Source organism: Montipora capricornis, chromosome 3, assembly GCF_036669925.1.
Source record: "Montipora capricornis isolate CH-2021 chromosome 3, ASM3666992v2, whole genome shotgun sequence".
NCBI lineage: Eukaryota > Metazoa > Cnidaria > Anthozoa > Scleractinia > Acroporidae > Montipora > Montipora capricornis.
The window spans coordinates 49,649,878-49,673,983 of NC_090885.1; the positions used below are offsets into that span (position 1 = coordinate 49,649,878).

At 40.2% G+C, this 24,106-nt stretch overlaps 2 protein-coding genes across 4 annotated transcripts; one reads left to right on the top strand and one right to left on the bottom strand.

Moving 5' to 3' along the window:
• Positions 1–2,052: 2,052 nt before the first annotated feature.
• LOC138043329 (uncharacterized) lies at positions 2,053–11,225 on the top strand. Of its 3 annotated transcripts, XM_068889566.1 has the most exons (6): positions 2,080–2,109; positions 2,183–2,350; positions 3,770–3,936; positions 7,387–7,461; positions 8,815–9,092; positions 10,577–11,225. In XM_068889566.1, exons 3-6 carry the CDS (start codon positions 3,827–3,829, stop codon positions 10,786–10,788), a joined length of 675 nt encoding a protein of 224 aa, XP_068745667.1. In that variant the 5' UTR covers positions 2,080–2,109; positions 2,183–2,350; positions 3,770–3,826; the 3' UTR covers positions 10,789–11,225. The 3 variants fall into 3 exon arrangements, with proteins under 3 accessions (XP_068745666.1, XP_068745667.1, XP_068745665.1); XM_068889565.1 differs by having other exon boundaries at positions 2,053–2,350; XM_068889564.1 differs by lacking the exons at positions 2,080–2,109; positions 2,183–2,350 and adding an exon at positions 3,138–3,502.
• Positions 11,155–23,655, bottom strand: LOC138040451 (uncharacterized). The gene is made up of 5 exons (XM_068886177.1): positions 23,491–23,655; positions 21,791–21,836; positions 15,263–15,327; positions 15,161–15,216; positions 11,155–13,781 (listed from the first exon to the last, which is right to left on the bottom strand). The coding sequence occupies exons 1-5, from the start codon at positions 23,601–23,603 to the stop codon at positions 13,666–13,668; spliced, it is 396 nt and encodes a 131-aa protein (XP_068742278.1). The 5' UTR covers positions 23,604–23,655; the 3' UTR covers positions 11,155–13,665.
• Between the last annotated feature and the right edge of the window lie 451 nt (positions 23,656–24,106).

A 24,106-nucleotide genomic window follows, 5' to 3' on the forward strand; every position in this document is an offset into this window, starting at 1 on the left:
GTTAAGGAATTATTTGTGTTTCACACAGTACCATAACTTTGCCGTTATGTGAAACGGTTGGGAAGATTCAATCCTTATAAATAGTACGAATTTGTTGAAAGTATTGAAACATTACTGGTTTGAGCCACCTTAAGCAATGCGAGAGTCGAAATCTTGGGTTTCCTTGTCATGGTTACGACGCTCTGGCATGGCATCCAGAAGTACTGCTACCGTTGTTTTTGCCTTCTTCTAGGCACTTGATCTGCGCATGTGTAAATGAATGAAAAAGTTACCACATGGAATACACGATTTTAGTTCGTTCAATGGGTTTTCATAAAACGAGTCATCAATAGCATGTCGGGAATCGGGTTTTTTAAATAAAACAAGATGGCGTCTTAGGTGACTCTAGAACCGGAACTTCTGTAAAACGTATTTCACGGAACTCAACGGGAATGAGTAACATGGCAGATGTAGGGGAGATCGAAGACGAAAGCGAAGAAGATTTGATAAGGTACTACTTTTTTCGAGGATTTCAATATGGTGAAATCAAAGACTTCCTCTCTGAATATCATGAGAAGGAAATGAGCATCAGCACACAGGAAGAGGTTGATAGCGATTCCCCTTCTTTCAGAACAAAGACTTGGCAATTCAGTTCACATTTATCTCGAAAGACGCACCTTCCCGGCAACGCCATCTTCCAGTGTAGATTATCGACCGCTCGCATGGCTTTGACTAGTTACTAGCTTTCTCCCGAACTATAAAAGTTTTGTCAACCCAAAAAATTTTGTCATGAGTAAAAAGAATTTTGTCACGGATCGAAACAATTTTGTAATGAAAGAAAGTTGTCATGCGTAGAAAGAAACTTGTCACGGGTAGAAACAAAGTAGTCATGGATGGAAAGAAAGTTGTCATGGGTGGAAAGAAAGTTGTCACGGGTGGAAAGAAAGTTGTCATGGGTGGAAAGAAAGTTGTCACGGGTGGAAAGAAAGTTGTCATGGATGGAAAGAAAGTTGTCATGGGTGGAAAGAAAGTTGTCATGGATGGAAAGAAAGTTGTCACGGGTGGAAGGAAAGTTGTCATGGGTGGAAAGAAAGTTGTCACGGGTAGAAAGAAAGTTATCATGGGTGGAAAGAAAGTTGTTATGATACCTATGGGCCACCGTAATAGCAGGAGCTCCTGTCAATAGCTATTAAGGTGGCTCGAACCAGTTTCGCCACCGTTAAGTCGGACATTCTTATTAGAAGGGTTATAACTGCAACACTGGATCACGTAACAGCAATGTTATGGTTCCATATGAAACACCGATTATTGCTTAACAAAATGAACCCACTATTGTGACGTAGTAGGTCACCATGGCAACATAAAAGCTCTCCAAAAATACACTATATTTCGTGTTTGCTTCCTTTTATCTGAAAAATAGAGTCAGTGACCCTCATTTTTTTATTTTAGAATAGTAATTACCAATCTGAGATAGACATATCAGCAAAGTTTTAAAAAGTTCTTGGGATCCAATTCAGAGGTTCCTTCTCGCGTGAATTGCACTTTCAGCGACGATCACCCATCAATAAGATTTTTGGTCTCTTGCAAAACTGACCATATGTTTTTACTATTAACAAAAGAGGAAATTAGATTCCAGGTTGAGAAAATGAATACTCAGAAACTCCCAATTCCTGAAGATGAACATGCTTATCGATCCAGTTGCCCCTGAAACAGATGCTTTGAAAGAACCCTTTTCACTTGTGTACATTCCGTCTCGAACTAAGCACTTTAATAAGCTTTCGCATTGTGATGTCTTTTGTTGATCCCAAGGAGTGCCACATGTCTTTGCTAATTAAAAAAGGTCAGTTGAAGTGGTGGATGTAATTGGAGAAGATAAAGAATATTTCTTAACCTCAGCATAAATAGAAGATTGCTCAGTAATGAAAATTTCAGTCGAGACGACGACAAACATTTCAGAAGCGTTTTGATTGACAGTTTCCGGGCAAGATTTCTCTTGAAAAGAGCGTCTCTAAGAAACTAGATTTAAATGACGTGTATGAACACGTTTCATTTACTTAAACCTTTAAATGGATTTAATGAAATTTCCATCACAAAGTTGCTCTCCTCAGCAGTGATCGGCTTACCTGTTAAGCAGGGCTTCTTGATTCGATTTGAATATACAGTATGTCCTCCTTATAATCCAAACATTTCGTTTTCCTCCTAGCTAGTGCCAAGTGCCACGTGAATGATCTGCCTAAGAGGTTTGGCATTGATAGCAAATCCTGTATCCATTGTTAATTCGAGTTTCCGGCTTCACCCTTGGCTTCATGCCCAGTGGCAAGTGTTGTTCTTAGTCAGTATTGTGGAGTACTTTATCTGAAGCAGTTTCGAGGTAGGTAAAGCTATTTAATCATAAATATAGAACGTTATGTTTTCTTTATAGTTAACTGTCTGTAAATCGTTTAACCACAAATCAAGGAAAGTTTTGAAACGCACATTCATTGCTTTTCTGACCCCAGTCAGTGAGACCTTAGAGGAAGTTGTAAGGTTGCTCTCAAAAACAAACTCCCATCTGTTTCTTGTGATTTTGCCTTTTTTTTAATGGGGAAGGTGTCACTCTTTCGAACAAACTCGACATGCGTAATCAGCTCGAGACAAGTTACGAAAGTGCACTCAATGCAAAATTAATCGAAAATGATTAGCCGACCATGCACTTTGACTCGCAATGGTAGAATGAATCGTTCTAAATGGCTATAATAAAAAGTTAGGCTGCAACTGCACAAGTTAACATAGATTTAGAGGGAATGTACTACTGTAGCAATTTTCGTGTCCTGCGTTTTGGCTTAAGTAAACGTAGCTATGTAACAAAAGTGAACCGTGACGTTGAAGGTCCCAGGGTCTTCAAACACAATGTCGCACTTGGATCCTGCTTTTAATGTGAGATCTTAAACACTGATGTCATTCTGTCAGAAAAAATTTGCGTGGTGTCAACTTCTTTGTTTAATTCAAAACTGTGAATCGTGCCAATGCAAACTTCAAATGAAGAAGTCCTTTCATGGGTATTCATTGAGCCGGAATTGCGCAAACGAACCCTTGGTTGCTTAGCTGCAGCTGTGGTAGGGTATATTATAATTGTTGACAGAGGGAAGAACAATTTAGTTTTATTGCTTTTTCAAAAAGTCACTTCTAAAGTCACTTCTAAACAACTGTCGGAAAGACACTGCGCACAGTGAAACGGTCAGTCGGACCATTATGAAACAAGAGTAGGGATTGTCAAACTGAAAAGTGAACTTTCATCTTCTAAAGATCAAGTTACTTATCTCTCCTTGGTGTTTTAGTCATTTGGAAACCGTGCGTTTAAGTTTGTTCGCTGACTTCGACTTTCGATCATTTCTTGTCCTTCAAATCAACTTCAACTTGTCATCGCCTTTAGAAGTGACTTTTTCTGGGCGTTGTGTTGAGAGGTTTTAGACAAACTAAAGGCATACAAAGATCTTACTGTGAAAATAAGAGAAGATTCGAACAGGAAAGCCACGTACTTAAGGTATTTTCCACGTACCTAATTAGGTTGGCTTCGTTTACTAACTCGGTACTCTGAAAGCAAACATTACGATCACGTTTTAAACACGTGAACTGTGTTCCGATTTTAATCTGTCGATCTTCATTTATATCTTCATTGTTATTGTTGGGTTCACCGCGTTCTATGTGGAGACGAGACTTGAAGAGAATTGAGCATTAACCAAATCTCCTAAAGCCTCTGCATGGCCAAAAGTTTAAAATATTTGAGGATTTCTTTCTTTTTTCTCTCCAGTGTGCCACTTCAACGTGTTCACCCATCATCAAGTTACTAAATTCCTTATCCGACTTCATGATGTCGGCAGTCATAGACTTAGAAGATTTGGATTACGACAGTATGTACTGCCAGGAAAGTGTATCCGAAGCCCGCAAGAGTTCATGGACGGACTCACTGAGAGATGGGTAAGAAACTAAAAGAACTTGTAGGCGCGCAATTCAGACTAACGCAGAAATAGCATTTTCAGACAACATTTATCTCTAGCTTTGAGCGGGATGTAACATAAAAAGGTAGAATTTGCCTACCTTGCGGTTTAAATCGGGATTGAATGTGAAATGTAAGTGTATTACTACTCCACTATCGTGCTTGCTCAAAATAGGGGCAGGTTTTGTTAGAAAATGGAGTACCACCTACCAAAAATCTATTAGTTATCAAGCAAAAGAAGGAGAAGGAAGAGGAAGATAATCGATTAAGGAGATAGCTGACAGAAAGAGATTGTTTGCTTGGAAGACTTTAACAGAGAGAGAAGATAGATAATTGCGCCCACCAAAACCCGAGGAGGCAACTTAGAAGCAGGGGCACCCAACGAGAATATAGTTCAAAACTACTTAAACATAGCATTGTTTGACGTATTTTAGTATTTCAATTGCAGATATAGGCATGTTTTTATTCCCTAAAAATTTTTCATCTCTTCGGATTTCCTAGCTGAAAGTCTATTGGTCCGAAAATTTTAGGGATCAAAACTTACTTTTTCGAAAATTTTAGCCAGAAAAAAGGGTCCCGAAAATTCTAGGTGACCTTCTTTGAGTTAAAGATCCGTTAAAAATGGGCAATTATACCGTTTTTTAAATGTTCGAAAATCCTAGGACAGGCAGGCAAGCAACAAATTTTACAACAAATTTTCCGAAAATTCTAGATCTCAAATCGTCTTCCGAACAGATATTTTCCGAAAATTGACGTTGGGTGCCCCTGTCAGAAGTCCACGCGTAAAAAGGGCCGGTAACTGTATAAATTGGTAGATACCGTATTTTCTTGATTAAACGCCGGACCCCGATTAAACGCCGGCCTCGAAAAACTGCCGACTGTCTTTAGAGTTTAGCTCTGACCAGGATATCTTTTAGGGATTTTTCTTTGCGACCTGATAGTAGGGGAGGCTCCTTAAATGTGTTGGTTTTGAACTAAGTGCCATTTCTGTATAAGTACATATTCTTCAAATTAGGAAGTGCTGGGTGGCATTGCGTGACAAAGGCAGTATTGTACTGCGTTCATCGTTATTTTTATTTTTAAACGATCTTTCTCGCTTGGTGAAATTCAATCAGAGAGCTGTCTTTCCACCATGTTCTCTGGATATCCTCTGTTTTTAAGGCGTAGCTTGACGTTTCTCGTGTTTTCCTCAAACGTAATGTGAGAAGAATTTGTACGTATTATAACCGCAGTGCTTCCCCTTTTATGAATACTCCGGCTGGTAACACCTGGTGGATGACACGAATAAAACTTCGTGTATTGAAAGGTCTCTCTCTCTCTCTCTCTCTCTCTCTCTCTCTCTCTTTATATGGTGTTTGCAAGTCAAGAATAGACTCCATGTTAAATCTCTCCCCTTTGTACACTTTTGTGTCCGAGAATGCAATTTCTGTTTCTGATATTTCAGCCGTAAATTTGATCGTGCTGTGAAAGTTATTTGCCTTTGTAATGAAGTCTTCTATTTTTGTCTCATTTACTTATTCCTACATCATTCATATATTGTCTTTTTGCTGATACAAATTTTGATTGCAACATGGTACACGTGCCGTATTTACGGTACCATAATACTGTAACTTCGGGTAATCCAGGGGAAAATCGTCCCGCACTGACAAACTGCTCTTAGGTCTCCGAGGATCGGTAATAATAAATCAAACTGAAAAAATGGCTGAAAATCGCATGTTATTAACAAACGCCGGTCTCGAAAAAAACCCGTGTCAAAACTGCCGATTTTGAAATAAACACCGGGGGCGTTTAATCGAGAAAATACGATATTGTAGGGGAGATCAATCTCGATTTGCTCAACCGGGCAAGCAAGGTGGTATCGTTATTGCTTAAACGGGTGCGCATGTGGTATTGGTATTGTTCTACACGACCGGAGAGCAAAAGTGCTGTCGGATTGGCGTTTGGAGAATCAAACATTGAAGCAGATCTGATGCAAATCGAGTTGCCTGGCTCAGAAATTGATTTTGTCCCAGACACAAATCAGAAACAGGGGCGACATGTTCAGCATGAAATTTAACCCCTAGCTGCCTTTCATATTAGCCGTGGTCACACTGCATGCTTTTACCAAGGTAAAACGGGAATTAATATCTATAGAGAAATTATGAAAATTCGCAATGAAACATCTCATATATTCAGACGAACATTTCGCAGTTAATTAATCGCGAAGTCATTGATTCCGTCACATATGAAGATGTACATTTCGCATTTAATTAATTGCGAAGTCACTGATTCGTTTATGTATGTAGACGAACATTTCGCAGTTAACTAACTGCAAAGTCCTTCGCTTCTGTAATATGTATAGAGAGACATTTTTGCTAAATTTCATTTGTCTCTATAGAGTGACATAAATGCAAACTTTGCAATTGTAAAATCTCTCAGGTAAAACCGATTACCTAGGGCAAAATTGTCCGAGGTAAATTCATCTCGGGTTTCGTTTTACCTAGATAAAAAAATCTTGAAAAGCCGCCCTACCATGGGTTTGCCAGAGTGGAAAAAGAAAGATCTGGTTCTGGACGGCTTTCCTCGCGCCGAGAGTTGAATAGTAAGCCGTTGTGGTAACCTTGTTGCGGCTCGTCTTGAGAATACAAACTGTTTCAGCGACGGTTGAAAAAAGATTCCAAATCTACTTAAGACCGAAGTGAAATTTCAAATTCTAAACAAAAACAAATACTAGCTATGAATTGTGCCATCGCGTTCGCGCTTTGCAGTAATAAAACAAATTTGACGCATTGACGAGTAAAATCGTCTGGCGTTAGACAGAGTACTGAATACTAAGTATGGCCGGTTTAGGGCTTAGGGTTGAATGGGTTAATTAATTAACTGACGGCAAAAAGGTTTACTAGATGACCTCACAGAGTGTTTAGGTCCGGATCTGTCATTGAGACATTCGCCGACGAGCTTTTATTGGTGAATTACCTGGAGAAATGAATTTTCCCTGGCTAACGCTTTGGGATAGCTGTCAAGGGAAACTCTCTTGTTCTCGTGACATAACCAAGCTCCAGATGAAACAATTTACTTGGGGAAACATCACACTGAAAGAAAATCAGGGTTTCCCGAGGTAAGCTGTCAACAAGTCGAGTTTAACTAGGTAAAAAGTCTGCAGTGTGACCACGGCTATTATATTAGGCGGGGCAGATGTAGTGGAATCTATTACTAGATGTAGTGGAAACTACTACTATTTATCAGAGGAAAGGCAACCTCGTTTCCAGGGCTTTTCTTCGCCGAGAGTAGGGCGGGCGAGTGCCTCCTCCTCGGCGGAGAAAAGGCCTGGGAACGAGGTTGGAGGAAAGAGAGAAAGAAAGGGAACGAAAAAGACAAAATAGAAAGCAACGAGGTGAAGAGAAGGAGATCTCCACATAAGAATAATTTATGCGTTTTTTGCTTTTTTTCAGAAATTCAAGTCAACAATCGCAAACTCGATTGATAATGATCAAATCATACACCGAAATATGCATAGGGGCAGGAGAGTAAGTTCTATACCTAAAGTGTGGATTTGTGCACGAGTATGGTGGGGCTACACAAAGGTGACATTTTCCCCTTTTAGCCCCTCTCCCACCCCTCCTTCATTCTATCCTTACCTCCCCACTCACAATTTTTTAAGATAGAAAGCCTCTTCATCCGGCACGGGGATATGGGAGAGGAAGTAAATACTGTAAATTCTACTTTCAAGTTTGACTGCACTTTTGTTGAGCTTCTTAATTACGACAATTTATGCTCGAAAATGACATTGCTTTCCACAAAGCTACTTCTATTAGGTCCATAACCCAGAAGAATCGACCTCTCTCATTTTGGTCTTGGCCAATCAGTTTATGGGATTATCTAAATTTAGATCACAGGTTGCCACAGATAATGGCCAATCAGATGGGGCCCGATGACCACAACGCCTCTGATTGGTTGCAGCAACCAAGAAACCGCCGATCGTGGAGAACGTCATCTCAAAATATAAATTCGTGTTTCTGTAATCGCTTCGTGACTATTTCAACCTTTTTAATATGACAAGATGACAAGGGTGTGGTAGTTCCACAAGAATGACACTGGTCGGAACGGCGCTTAATTTAAGGGAGAAAATGAAAATATATCCTCAAGTGCTAATGTCTTTGATAAAACCTCAATCTGGCTATTTCACGTTGATGGTTTGCAGACGAAGGCAAAGAAAAGGACAAAAATGAAACACACGTGCGGGGCGTGCAAAGCTGTTGTTTTTGTCCACTAAATATGCAAATGTTTGACGTTCCCATTGCCGTCGCTGTTGTCGTTGCTTAAGTTCCCTAATTTAAGCAAAGACGACGGCTACGGCTCAGTACTGCAACGCCACAAAGCAAGAATATTATTGGTTAAAAAGAATACTCGTGCTGCGAGTGCACCACGAATTTCCTTGCATTTCTTTGTTATACTTCACAAAACAACAACGAGAAATTACCAAATTTTAGGTTTTGACGGCAAAGTGAGCATATAACAACGAACTAGTCATTTCCTATTTTTGCTTTTAAAACCGTTTGTACCCATCCATTTACAGGGTAATTCGCCCGTATTGTAAAAGCTGAAGAAGACGAAATAATCACGAATTACTTGCGATAGCGCCAAGTTATATTTTGGGATGACGTTTTTGTTGCCGTAGGCGTCGCGTTTGCTTAAATTCCCTATTCAACAAAGTTCTCCATCGCTTTGTTTCCATAGCAACTTGCACTCTCTACTCTCTAGTGCACCCTATACCTGTTCATGCATTTGTCATTCACCGATCAGAAACGCGACATTCCGTTAAATATGTAATGAGGAGGAGTACTCTGAAGATTGCAACATAGGATTTTCTTATCTTCCAGTTCAGCAGAGCGTGAAGACTCTTCCACACGAATAAAATCAAACAAATCAAGGGAAACCAACAATAATGCCATGCTATCGGAGCCATCACCGGAGAAAAAGCGAAAATTTTCGAGACCCATGATGAAATTTCCCAAAAGCAAGGACAAAGTGAACGTATGGACGAGACAAAAGAACGTTCAAGTAAAGACGAGAAATAGGATTCCTTGCTGGCTGGCGGTATTTGCATTCTGTTGCGGTGTTAGCAAGGATCACCAGTGGTACAGTTTGGTGGGAAAAGGTGGGTTTACTCAGAGACAAAAAACCTGTAAGACCAGAAAACCAGCTGGTACTAATCTTTGCACGAAGAATCTTTGGGTTTGGCTTCCTCTACTCCCCCTCTCTTACCCCCCCCCCCCCCCCCTCAATCCCCCGTCCTTTTTCCTGACAAAACCTTCCCTTTTTTACAGCAGGTACGTTAGACAGGACACGTAGGCAGGGAGATTCCGGTGAAGAAATAAACTTAGTGCAGATACAAAGTTCTAAATAGGGATAGACATTCGACGTGACTTCTCTACCAGTATCCGGTTCAGAGTCCCAACCCCGGTGCAATGACTTTAAAAATGCATTGTGTGAAGTCAAATAAATGACGATATTGATAACGATGATGCTGCTGCTGATGATGATCAATTACATTAAAACCGGTTGTTCACTTGCGGGCCACTTTGCAATTTTGAGACGCAATGTTGGTGTTTTGATTGGCAGTTTTCTCCGAGGAAGTTGCAAGTTCCAATTTCAACTTCCTGCCAGGTGTTTACGTTCCCAGAGTCATGTATTTGGATCCGTTCAAAACAACCTTGAAATCTATTATTTACCATATAAATTTTACGGCAAAATAACTCTTTATTGGGTAGGATTCGCGAGGCTGTGCAAAGAATAATTTTAAGATAAAAACAAATCCACAATGTATCGCCGGCGTGATTGTTGGCAAACTTTGAATTATCGCAGGTTTTGTGATCAGAAGTCAATTGAAAACTTTTCGTGTTGTCTCGAAATAACATTCCTTCATCGACCTAAAACAAAACTCACAAGAATTAAAGACTGTAAAGGGGTTGAAATATCAATTGAAGACCACAATTCTTTAGCATAAGGGCAACTGGTTTTCCGCTAAACTCCGCGTGGTGAAAGTCCATTTAATAATACAAGGCATACCATTGGACTTCAACTTTACGTAAAGCCTGGTTTCCATATGATCAGCAACGGTCTGCGATAAGTCCGCGACACGATCGCTGGTAGGTCTGCGCCACATCGCAGTGTGTCTGAGATGATCTGTGTCCTATCGGCGACACACTATTGTTCGCCTTGAAACACCTCCAATTAGACTTGAAGTAAGTGCTCTCCTTTTTTTCCTCGCTTCGCAGAGGATTAGTGGTGCTCTTGTCTGCGATCGCTTCAGATTTAAATGGAAACATTTGCCTCCTGTGTTTACGATCGTCTGCGATAAGACCGACGCAGACAGTTTCCGATGGTTGCAGACCGTTGCAGGTCATATGGAAACCAGGCTTAAGTTGCGAAATTCGAACCTTCAACTTGCTCGGAGCAAAGTGCCAATGAAAAACGCAACATTGCGTGACAATATTGCAAAGTGGCGCGCAAACGAACAACCGGTTTCATTGTAACAATTCTCACACAGTGAGATGAGGCACAATATTGTTGCAAGTTTACTCTACCCTGATTTATGCGATTTCTCCTAACGCCCTAGAGGTTTCTTTCTTCTTTCCTCAGGTGTATTCTTGGCATTCTTGATGTCCATTATGTACTTGGTAGCCTGTCTCGTCATCCTCCCTTTTGTCATGATCGCTGGCGCAGTCAGCGCTGTCTTCTTTGCTGCAGGAATGGTTTTGTACTTTGCGTTTTCTTCCAAAAAAGTTGGTGTCTCTTTCGACGATGACGGGGATACGTCTTGTCTGAAGGCGGTCTGGGGGTCCTGGGTCTAGCTACAGAAGCTTAAAGTACAGCAGTTTGTTGCGAGGATTCGGGTGCATTTGGCATTAAGCAAAAGCATCAGGAGCTTTAAGAAGTTGAACCTTCCGAAAGGACCACGAAGGCGAATGGTGATACAAGTTTCAAGGCCGCTCGTGGATGTCAGAATACGCCTAAGAAACTACAAACAGCCTTAATAATGTATCAACAGTGAACTAGTTATATGCTCTCTCAAACACGAAACGGGTTTCGACGGAGCTCAAACAACTTACAAATTCCTAAATCGGGATGACATTGATAATGGACAGGAAAGTGATTGTAGCGTTGAAATCTAAATTCATATAACTGAGTGGGTTCAAGAAAGATTATTTACGCTTGTCTTGTTTACCAGCTTACGTTTTACTACCAAAAGTCAATGCAAGCCGTCATAATATAATTTGACATTTTTTTAGCCGGGAATGTTCACAAAATAGTTGGATTAATCTTATTACCTGCATTTGATGATCTACTTCAAACTTAAGTTCAGGCTATTTTAAATTTTCAAGCATTTAAGGTGGCTCTGAATATGCGCAGCTAAAGCCAAAATATGGGGTGTTCTTGCAGGGCTGTCCTGTTGCCAGGGTAACTTTTATGTCACAAAAATGACCGAATATTTTTCAGCAATAATTGGTGTTTGACATGGTACCATACCATTGCTGTTAAGTGATAAAGTGTTGTAGTGTCAATCCTTCTAATAACAACGTTTCTTTCAAATGTTGAAACTGAGCTACCTTAACACAACTTACAGACCTGGAAAATTCTAAACTTCTAATGAGTTTCACGCCAATGCGCTTACGTGCATGCATGCGCTTACGTGACCTCCTTCCTTTTGTTATGTTAACGATGTTGCTCTCATGCTTATTAGTTGGAATTTACATAAGAAAAGCAGTAAGGTTTCTATCAAAACTTTTTGCCTGTTAACAATAGATATCGCACAACTGCACATAAGATATGAAAAAGTTACAATAGGATCATTTTCACGCTGTTACCACAAACAGCAACCTGTCCATCGCGCTACCAAGTCTGCCGATATCTGAGTAGTTTCTTCGTACGAGTTTCCGATACTAAATGTCGCATGGGAAGCGAACAAACTAAACACATGAAGAACACAAATCCTCTATTTTCACAAATCCCATAATACAGTTCATTTTGGGTGTGTTATTTGTATTAAAACAATGGATATCCAGTTCACTTAAGCATGATATAGTCACAACAGTAAATGACTTGTATTTTTTTTATTCAAAGAACCCCGCAAAACGTATTGCACTATGGGAATGGGAAAGTAGCGAATTAGCTGTGTTACGGAATGTCAGGTCAACTCCAGCCTCACTTTCATTTATAGGCCAGGTAACTAAGCACACAACTGTAAAATCATGAGTCGTTTTATTCAAGAGATGTAGCCTCGCGTTTGCAGCAAAATGCAAACATTTGGGCCAAAATTGCGTTTTGCCAAAAGTCAAAGCTCATTTTCTTCCTGTTAACAACAGATATGGCGCAATTTTACATAAGACAGGGAAAAGTTGCAATGAGATCATTTTCAAACTGTTACGGACCAACAACAACCTGCTGTTCGCTCTTTCACTGAATTAAACGCAATGCTTAATCTCTTTAGAATTAATACATCTATCCTCAAGAACAGTCATCAAGATTTGCCGCCTCTGGAGGCTTTTTTAAGTGAAGAGGGTATGAGAAAAATGACTAATCCACACGGTGCCGTGAGAGGATACGGTGATAATGAGTATAGAGCTTGCCTCTCCAATACAAGCCCTATGAGTCAACCTTTGCGCGTATCTTTCTATTTTTAGAACGCCACGAGTTCTTCGGCACGCACTTTTTAGAATGGCCAATCAGAATAAAGATATTGTCAAACGAAGAACAAAAATGCAAAAACAATGCATGCAAATGTGCAAATTGATGTAAATGTGAGTCTCCTGCTGAAGGGTTAGTTCTAAAAATAGAAAGATACGCGCAAAGGTGGACTCAAGGATATACTGCATAGGGACGCTCCTACTCGTGGGCTCCTTAAAGTACTCGTCCCTGATAGGGAAAGATACCTAGTAATAGACGAGTTCGCGCTCTTGAGTCAGTTGTTGAGTGCATCATGGGTAATAAGAGCAAGATGGAGAGAAAGTCAAAGGTTTGTGAGGAAGTTCAAAACGATGAAAAGTATTCATGATATGCAATTTTGGATTCTTTATTTTCCAAAACAGAATATAATGTAGAAATTACTTTATTAAACAAAGTTTCTGCCATACATTTCCTGCAATTCCAAAGGCACAAATGAATGTATGGAGGCAAAAAAGTAATATTTAGGGATTCCAAAGAACAAATACAAAGTCAAGTTCATCTCAGTTGTGAAATTGAACTTATTTGTTTGGTTTATAAAGGCGAAATTCAGAAAAGTAGAGTAATGGACAGTTTATTTTGCTTTGAATTCCCGTACAAATTTTCGAATTTCCCACCATGTTGCCCTGATTACCCATGATGCATTCAAGGGCGGGAACTGGTCTATATAAGGGCGCGTTCGATTGACCCTATTCCGGAATAACAATACGTGGTGTAATGATTTAAAACTGTATGTTTGGCGTTTTAAAGCAACAAGGATAGTAAAGATATGTTTAAAATAGCATTTTAGCGGGTGTTTGACAACTTTAATGTGAATCTCCGTAAAAGCGGAGGACTTCTAACTTCTATTCCATGTATTCCTATCCCGGAATACGGTCAATCGAACACGCCCTAAATGTGGTGTTTAAAAGAGAATAGCTCACTTCCGGCAGTCGTTAATGGCAAAAAAACGCCTGGTGGTTACGCTCCCTACTGTTACTGATTAAAAGGGTAGAAACTACATGAAACTAGTCATCAGAGTTGCAAGTGATACATTTGAGTACCCAGTACACAATAACCAGTGCGAACACCACGACACCAACGATCAACCACAGTAAGACGAGCAGAAAAGCCCAGCAAATCCCTAATAAATAATGAAACAAAGTGATAAACGTAGAAAGAAACTGATTTTAAAAACTGAAAAAATCTTGAAAGTCCGTTTTTAAATGCGGTCCCAGGGATCTTGTCCGCTACCGGCTCGAAAGCGAAAAACCCCTGAAACAACAATAGATTTTTGAGAGGGAGGGCGTGTGTGTTCCGGCGATAATCCCAATAAACAAAATTAAACCAAAATCCTCCAAATAATAGAGAAAAAAATTCTTAAGGCCGGGCCAAACGCTCGCAACATTTCAACGCAACATCTTGCAACATTGTTGGCCAAACGCACGCAACATTTCCATCATTTCAATGTTAATGTGCCCCAGGCCCCTGGCGCGCAGACAGTAGACCTAACGCGCATGCCTTAGCGTAACATTGTTGCGTGAACGTGGCCAAACGAGTACAAACATCATGCAACATCCAAAATGTTGCACGAAAAATTTGACCGTTTTGAAATTTGATCCAACATCATCCAACATGTTGCAACATACCGCAACAGGGTGGCCAAACGTATCCAACATGTTGTGCCCAACAATGTTGCAAGATGTTGAGTTGAAATGTTGCGAGCGTTTGGCCAGGCCTTTAGACTTCACCGGAAAAAACCAAACGTTTTTATTTCTTACGCGAGAAACATTGCGTCAGCAATCAGCAAAAAATTCAAATGAATTAATGGGCGCGCTGTTCCTAACTAACCAAACGTTTGTCTTTTTTTCAGTTTTTTCGCAAATTAAAATGTTAAGGTCCTCAACAGTGTGCATTAGGGTGGCAAATAGTAGAAATCGTGATCATGGCATGGCCCTTATCCCCCGGATTGAGTTACCGTGGAATTTGATCACGAGCAGGGATGGCCGTGAGAGCACTCGCCTCCCACCAATGTGGCCTGGGTTTGATTCCCAGAATTGGCGTCACACGCGGGTTGAGTTTGTTGGTTTTCTACTCTGCTTGGAGAGTTTTTCCCCCGGGTATCCGGTTTTCCACTCTCCTCAACAAACCAAGATACGATTTGATGTCATCTGACTTCATTTGATTTCATTTCTGTAAAACATCCCTAATAGACAATTTTACAGCTCTGTGCTCAGTTACCAGGCCTTTGAACAGAAGCCTTTCTTATGCAGATCATGTTATTTCAATGCTAACGAATTTCTATTTACATAAGAAAAGAAGTGGGGTAGGGTAGCACCTCTTGTTGAACACCGTGACCATATTTCATTGCTGTATAGTGTCGTACTTCCTGAGGTTGATAGCAAAGCTAGGTCAACCCCAGCCTCCCTTTTATTAAAAGGCCTGGAAACTGGGCACAGAACTGTAAAATGGTCTATTAAATACAGTAGTTGACGCTTAAAACAAAGATTGTTACTATTATACCTTTTCCTCTCGGATCGTACCACTCATAGCCGCTCAAACACGCAAAGCAGTAATAACTGCAGTTCCGCTCAGGAGGTTCATATTCAGATATCACAACTCTACTTGGAGCTTGCTGTAATTGCATCTGCTGAGGATAGACGATGTTTGCTCGCTGCTGCATTGGATTGCTGTTGAAAGCACCGAAAATAAAGAGCAACTTTCAGTACATCCTGCGTTATTTTATAAGTTTAAATTTCATGGCAATGCTGTTATGAAAAGGTTTTGCAGTTATTCCAATTCAATCGAGTCGTGAAATGAAGCTGTATGACCTGATTTCCAGGAAATATAGTTCGTCAAACGACATCAGTTGCAAGCTAATATCAGCCCGTTCTGCTCTCTTCATGATCAAATTTATTCGAGCCAATAGGAATGCATGAATTGGAGGTGTTCGTTTTTATGACTGGACTGATCATGGGAAGTAACGGTGAACTCAATGCTGATACAAAATGTCAACTGTTAAATGCAAAGGCATTGAGATTCTTCCGATTCAATCAAGTTGGATATCGACAGAATTAACTGTCTAAGGGTAATTAATTTTTGTAGAGCTGGAAAACCCAAGAAATCTTTCGGGGTTGTATTTCTCGAAGCAAGGTTATCGCCAGCCCAAAAAGAATACTACATGGACAACTCAAAGGGCTTTTTAGCGCTGAAAATCAAAGCACCTTTTAGCGCATGCCTGCTTTATTTTGGTGGTGTTGATGACTGCATGGCACTGTATATTGACAGGATTTAGTTGAAGTGTAATTGTAGAGACTGAAATCGATCAGATCTGGATGGCACGAAGCCTTGTTAAAGCTGCCCCAAGTTAAGGCTGCATTCATTATGTATACTACGGGGGTGGGAGCAGAGGATTATTTTTAGACAGTGCAATATTTTTAGATCCCCCAAATCACAACAGATTTGTTAGGAATCCCTCCTCTTGATCAGAAGGGAAAACATGCTCCCCCCCCCCCTCCCCACCCACTTCCATACACACACAGACAGACTTTAATGTTCCATTTAATATTAAATAAAGTAATATACAGAAATAACCAGAAAATAAGCAGAATAGCCAAGTATGCTCTATAGAGAAAATTTCATGGGGCTGTCTTATATCCGTATTCACCTTACTGATGTTTGTTTGTAACAATATAAACAAGAGCGGTAAAAAAGTGTTGTGATTTCCGCTCTGGAGTCGTACCTACGCCAGCCAGTCTGAAGACAGGTACCTCGAACTCGGAATGCACGTACCAGAAACAGGAACATCATCAAATGCTTCTTCATTATCAGTTTCAACAAGATTCACTACTTCATCATCACCGCCATCATCACTTTCCTCGTCATTGTCGTCGTCTTCATCCTCATAATCACTTTCTTCTTCGTAACATTGTTCCACAATGTCATCTTCATTGAAGTGGGCCATGATCGCATAATCTTGTCTTTTTTCTTTCCCATAAGCAATAAATTATGGTGCCTGAAATATTTCACTAGTTCGTCTGTGTAGAGTTGATTTAACGTTTCATACGAAGTAGCTAGTCCATTCAAATCATAGTGATCATACTGTTTTGCTTGTCGAGCCAGTTTGTCAGTTGTTCTTTGGTTTTGGCGAATGGTACTAGATCGTTGCAGAGTCAAAAGGTGATTGACGTACTCTCTAACATAATTTTCTTCAACGATGTATTTCTTACAAAACTCGTCAATGGTGTCTGGTTTATCTAATGACACTCCCGTCATAAAATTGCTTCTTCAATTGCGCTCGTAGCACGTAATCGTCGACTTCACGAATTGCGTCATCAGCTTGAAACATCGTCGTCTCGAAGACATCCTTGTAATGATACTTGGGCAATTTCAAGTAGTCAGGATATGGGGCAGGAATTCAGTCCCAGGAAAGGCTTTGGAGATTTCCAGACATGGCTTGAACAGAAATCACACTTGCGTCCAATAGTTGTTCTGCATCGGTCTTTAACGAGTTCGATGTAAAGTTCTCCTCTTATGTCGTGGCTGTTAAAAAAAATCACGTATTCAGTTTTTAAGATATGATGCTCCTGGAGTACTTATAGAATCTTTGTCTGGCTGTTCTATAAATTGCTTATTGAAAAAAAACTGTTCATCCTCGACGGGAGTTCGGTACGCAGAAATGAACTCCCCAAGAGCAGGCGCACCATCCAACCTGTTAACGACGTCTTCACTGACTTCCAGGGCATTTTTGCGTATTACTTGCATTTGGTGTTGTACAAATTCATTCACAGTTAGCTGTGAAACCTGTTGGTCTGATAAGCCGTCAAACAGTTTATTCCTCCACCTGCCAGTTGGAAATTCCAACTCCTGAGCCAGCATCGGTGAGATCAGCCCATATGGGCTTCACACCAAATGGGAGTCCCAGCTTTCTGAGTTTTTCTAACACATCTCTGCATGAAGCTGTGCAATCTAGATAGGCATCCCAAAGGTGTTTCAAATTTCTATTAGAAAGGCGTACTTCCAAGTCGGAAATTTTGGTCAAAAGATAGTTGACATTTAAACTTTGCCGAGACTCTCTTTCAGAAGTAGTGAGCGGTCCATCTCTGTTCAAGTATCCTTGATCCTGTTTCTCATACGAAAGGTGAGGACAACTAGCAGAGCAGGATACCTTCAAACATCGTCTTGTTCAGTCATATCAATAAACAAGAATAAATTGTCATGAACACGTGATGATGCTTTCGCATTTCATTGGAATAGTGAGGTCTATCTATGCCAGTGCATGTACGGCTTGACGAGAAGCTGTCCGAAAAAAGTTGAGTTCTACAACAACTCTGCCAGTGGTATTCCTAAGTATTGTAACATAACCAAGGACAATATGAAAAAGTGTGACCGAAACGTTTGCACTTCTCTGTTATGTTAAGTGAAAGCAAGTGTCAAAGATGCAGAGAAACTTGATGGACAGTTAAAACAAAGGAGAGAAAGGCTGTTACAGTCCAGCAACATTCGGGAATAAAAAAAGGCTGTGAAGAAGAGCATCAATACCTCACAATCAAAATGGGCAACTTCAAGAAAACATCAAGAGACTTTTGACTGTGGAGAATGATTTAAATAGATCACTCCTTCGCTTTCAAGATCTAGAGTTCAACTAGATCAAACTTCTAAGGAAAATGCACGAAGAAAGAGAGAAAAAAAAGAGAACAAAAGAAAAGTATAAACAGAAAAAAGAAAAGGCTACATAAAAGATGTACAGAATATTGACCAAGTTGATCCCTGACAAATCAAAATCATCAAAGCTTTGTTAGCTGGTGATGAAAGAAGAAAATATTCCAGTTGAAAACAAATACAATGCCAGGAGCTGAATAAGCTCAAGCCCAAATTTCATCTTGAGGCATTGAAGCACCTGAAATCGTTTAACATATTTTTGGTGATGCTCTTGCCCCTGTTCACCTTGCCATCCACAGGTTTGTGGAAAGCCTTCTGTATGCCATGCTGCTGCTGTTGCTGATAAGGATGATGATGACGACCATGACCGTGACCATAATTCTGGCAATGGTGGCAATGAAAATGATGATGATGATGATGAACAAGATGACAATGATGATCAGGATGACGATGATGACGATCAGGATGAGAATGATGATGATCAGGATATTACATTTATCATGATAATGATTGACAATACACACATAATTATTGGGCCTTATATATATATAAATTATTGTTGCAGTTTATATAAAGAACAAAGGTTTCTGTTTGAATTTCATTATAATATCAACACTTTCTTACATATATATGTACCTCCAAGTGTTTCTCGCCTTATCGCGAATAAAGCGTTCGGCCACAAGGACCTGATGGGATTCCTTTCTGGATTTGGAGGGATTATGCTGATATATTTACACATTGATCGAGAATTTATGGAACTTATCTCTTGCTCGGCAGATCTGGCCAAGTCGTTGGAAGGGAGGCCAGCATTAATCCACTCCCAAAAGTCGAGACACCAGTCGAATGTGCAGACTTTAGAGGAATCAATGTTACTCCAGTTATTGCCAGAACCTTTGAAAGAACAGTGTATAATATTTTAACAAGAGGTGCCTGGAATATATCTAAACAATTCTCAATTTGCGTACCGCGGTTCAGGTGGAAGTTGTGTAAACGCTCTATTGAAAATGCAGCATACATTTCTTGCGGCATTGGATAAACGGGACACCTTAGCGGTGAGATGTTCACGATGGATTTCTCTAAAGCCTTTGATAACGTTAAACACAATCTCAGGGGCGGATCTAGCATTTTTTGAAAGTGGGGCTGAACAAGAATACTAATCAGCGCGCGTTAGCGCGCCCCAGTAGCGTCTTAGGCGCTACTTTCTAGGGGGGTCTGGGGCATGCCCCCCAGAAATTTTGAAAATTTGGGTACTCTTACATGCAATCTGGTGCAATCTGGAAAGTAAAATATCAGGATTCCAGATTGAATAAAATGATAAGTTGTGGTTATAATGATGCATGGTTTGTGACTCTTCGCTCCAAAGTCACAACAACCTTGGAAGAAATGAATGAAGTGTCTGTATACACAAGTGCGCAGGATGGTGATCTTACGTCTGCTTTCTTAGACATTTTCTGATCTTTCATGCACTGAATGCGAAAACACTGTTTTTAATACTTGCGGATATCTGCCAGCTGATCTTTCACCACGAATATGCCTGTATGCCTCAATAACAATCCAATGGCGAACCCTGTAACGAACGGCTAAGTCCTACTTAATCCAAAAAGATGCTTGGCAGTGTAAAAGCAGCAATGAACACAGGGTTCTTGATTTGGATGGAACAGCACATAAGCACGTACCTGTCACAATGTTATTCTCATTGTACCTAACCAAAATATATATAATTATATATATAGACACTAAGATTTTACGTGTTTAAGTCTCTGGAAAATAGGTTGACTGTAGACAAGTAATCTCATCCAGTCTTCTTCGTCATTTCAAAAGGATAACATTAACGCCGGTAACGTTAAAAGCTTTTTCGCACAACTTTGGTCATACTATTAGCGAAAAATCATGCTTTGCTAAAAAAATCAAAAGCTCCAACAGATTGCTTACAAAATTATAAAATATTGTATATTTGACAAAAATGAATCTCCGACGAACTGAAAGGGGAGGGCCGCGGCCCCCTACGCCCCCCCCCCCCCCCCCCTAAATCAGCCCCTGAATCTCCTAGTTGAAAAGCTGAAACATAGTCCACTTGATGTATTCATGTTAAGTGGTATGCCAACTTTCTAGATGGCAGAAGACAAAGGGTGATTTTTAATAACTTGACATGCCAGTGGGAAATTGTTAACAAGGGAACAATACAGGGAAGTGTTAGTGGCCCATATCTTTACAACTATTTTTGAATGACCTAGAGATAGATGGGTACAAAGATATATCCTTGTTTAAATATGCAGATGATTCAACTGTCTTAGTCACGATTACTAAGGATTCCCGGATATATCTGACATTGCCTTGTCCAAGTTTATGAATTGGACTGTTGCAAATGACATGCATTGTTAACACTAGTAAATGTAAGGAGATAATCATGCGTAAGAGAGGCAATTCTACAGTCTACCCAATGTCTTCACAATATCAAACAAATATAATAACATTTCTTTATTAGGCGTCACAATTCAAGGTAATTGTAAATTTGGCTTGCATGTCAAGGCCACGCTCCTAGAAGCCAACAAGTGTTTATTTGTTATCAGAAGCCTACGTAAAGAAGGATATACACAAGATGAAATAGACCCACCTCTTTAATTCAGTTGTGTCCTTAAGTTATTATACGGTCTTTCCCGGTTTATGCTGCAAGTGTTTCCGATCTTACTGTATACAAAGGTTTCTACAGAGATGCTACAAGAGGCGTTATACGTCGGCAGGAGCCATCTTGATGAGCTCCTGACGTCGGCCAATTACAACATATATGAACTTTTGGAGAAAAGCGACAGACGCCTTTTTGTAGCCCCACACGCGATTATCATCCATAAAAAGCTTGCTCCCAAGGTACAAAGACCATACTGTAACCTTCGAAGGAACTCCATCGTCAGGCTGCATTAACACTGAACGTTTTAAAGATAGCTTTTTAAAAAGATTAATTTTTAAATATAATCTAGTTGTGTAAATACCCCATATGAATTTTTAAATCAATTTAATCTTTTATTCATCTTAATCATGGTAATTTTTTACTGTAACTCAGATATGTAATTTTATCGGATGCTTTTAATAAAGACGTTATTATTATTATTTATTATATTATTATTATTTATTAATAGTGTTATTCATGGTATGCCCCCGCGGATCAAGGTGCTGCTGCACCACTAAGGAATGGCGTAGCTGATGGTGACGTTTTTTTTCTCTTTGCAGTGTATTAGAAAGCCTAAGGTCATCTCATGGAGGGGGGGGGGGGGGTTACGCACCCCCAACACCTCCCCCTGGATCCGCCCCTGGCCCGCTCAAGATTTTAAAGAGACAACTAGCTGTCCAAGGTGGGAAAGGAATCCTAATCCTCAAACCCAAAAGTGCTGTTTTTCTGATAACACTTTAAAAAAAAAATTTAAAAAAATGAGTGCAAAAATTTGTCTCAGGACTTTAGTTATTCTTTGGTTGGAGTGGAGAAGGAAACAATCTTACCCGGCAGGCGCTCCATGGACGGCTTTGAATTTCATATGCGACCATACTGAAAAATAAATTCTTTCGTCATTCAAAAATTAATAAACAACTGGCATGCCAATTATAAAACGACGTTTCAGATATTATTTATTAATTGTCCATTTCGGATAAAGGCGAAGGAATACACCTCATCCGCTTCACTTCGGTAAATTAAGCTTGTTTTAATGTGGGGAAAATCCCAGACGATCGGGGATTTCGCATTTTCCCGACCGTCCCAGATTTTGCCGACTAATGAAAACCTCAACCGTAGACATCCCGATAATCTCGGATGGTCGGGGACGAATCGGGAAAATAGAAAGCGTTTCTATTTTCCCGACGCTTTCCAGATTTTTCGATCGTCGGTGATGATTCCCGACATATGAAAACTCAAGTTTGTACTGTCGGAGACGTCGGCGATGGTTTAATTGCAAGGTTTGGCGAACTGTTGGTTTGGCGCACTTTCCATTTATCTGGGACAAGCGTCTGGCGATTTTCAGATATGTCGGCAAAATCTGGGACGATCGGGAAACTGCGAAATGCCCGATCGTCTGGGATTTTACCGACATATGAAAACTAGGCTAAGGATCAATGCTGATCAAAAAAGTCAAAATTTTCCATATTCGCTCTTAGCTCATTTTCGAAGCGACTCTAAATGCAAATTCTCACCCAAAGAAAAATTAGTAGTAAACTGTTCTCATTCACCGAGAAGGGAAAAGTACAACTAATTACAGTCACAGTATGTTCCCAATAGGACCCGAGAAAGGTTGAAAGGCAACTAATAGAGAGCTGTATCTGTTTAACAAATGCCAAATAGTCATGCAATTTCTTCATTCAGTTCACACGTTAGTGTGGACAGTCCCACATCAATTTCATCCCATTCTCTTCCTATCAAATTTCCGTAGCGGCAATAGGAATGCAAGAATTCGAGGTATTCGTGTAAGGCTCGGTGGATGGAATGACCTTCCATCTCAATTTGAACTCATTGCCGACAAAACATGGCCAACTTTTGCAAACAAAGGGCCGGATTATTCCAATTCGATCACGACTTGGAATGAAGCGAACGTACTGATTTCCAGGAAAATGTAATCCGTGAAACGTCATCAGTTGCAAGCTACTGTTAGCCCATTCTTTCTTTTCGTTATCAAAGGTTAGTCAAGCTTATAGAAATGCAAGAATTCATCGGTGTTTTCAAGTTTCTTCACGTCTGATGTAAGAAATGATTCTATCCCACGTGAACTCAATGCAGCGCAAAAAGTGTTACTCTTATGCAAAGCATAAATTGCGAAATGAAGCGAGTGAACTCATTTCTAGGAAATGTCGTCCGTGAAATCGTGAAACGGCAAGCATCGGTTAAAACTTTTGTTCATCTGCGTTATAATCTCCAAGTAAACTTAGCATGTCTGACCTTGCAGCAAAGGACGGAAAACGAACAACCACTGAAATGTGATTTGACAAGCGGAGAGATGTTTTCGCTATTGGAGAGAGAATTTTTCGTCAATTTATTCTATTGTTTTGAGCTGGCATCCTCGATGAGCCAGCGTCCTCGTCGTCTTTGATCAGCTCTGCATCGCTATCTCTTGTATTATCAACCTTTGCCTTTCCTATATATCCCAAACACCTCCTGTTCAATGCTTTCGGAATCCAACGCTATCAACATCATGACTGGTCTCAGTTAGACTTACCCTCCCTCCGGTGTTGTAGCTACTACAGTTTTCTTTGCGACTGCAACACCCCCAACTTGGGTTAACTGTTCACGAACAGCAATTCGTACGGCTCCATCCCCGTAATTGTTCATTTCGATGGACTTTAATTAGTTAACTCCTTTTCCAAACGTTTTAAATTGTGGACTTCTTTACCGTCAACTTCCTCAGCATTAACGCTCGAACGATTTTATCGGCATTAAAATAGTATTTGTCTTGGATAGCTCTCCGCCCTTGGAATCTCGTCACTGAGGGGAATTTCCCTGTCGATCTCGTTTCTTTTTCGACGTTGGGTTTATGTCACCGAAGAAGGCGGAAATAACGTGGTAGATTCGAGTCGATGATGTAATAAAGGACCGTAGCGAATATGAGATGAAACGGGCACTCGCAGCCTTCATAGTCCAGTCTTAATTGAGGGAACACGTACGTATAGTCAAGGCTGTGTAATACTTCAAGATCACTAAAAGATTGCATTGGTGACAATTTGGGTCTGTCTTCAGCTATGACATATGATATTTTAACTACTTTAATGGTTGCTCTATGTTTAGAATTATCAGGTAACCTTTATTAAAACTTGAGCACAATGAGATTGTTAAGG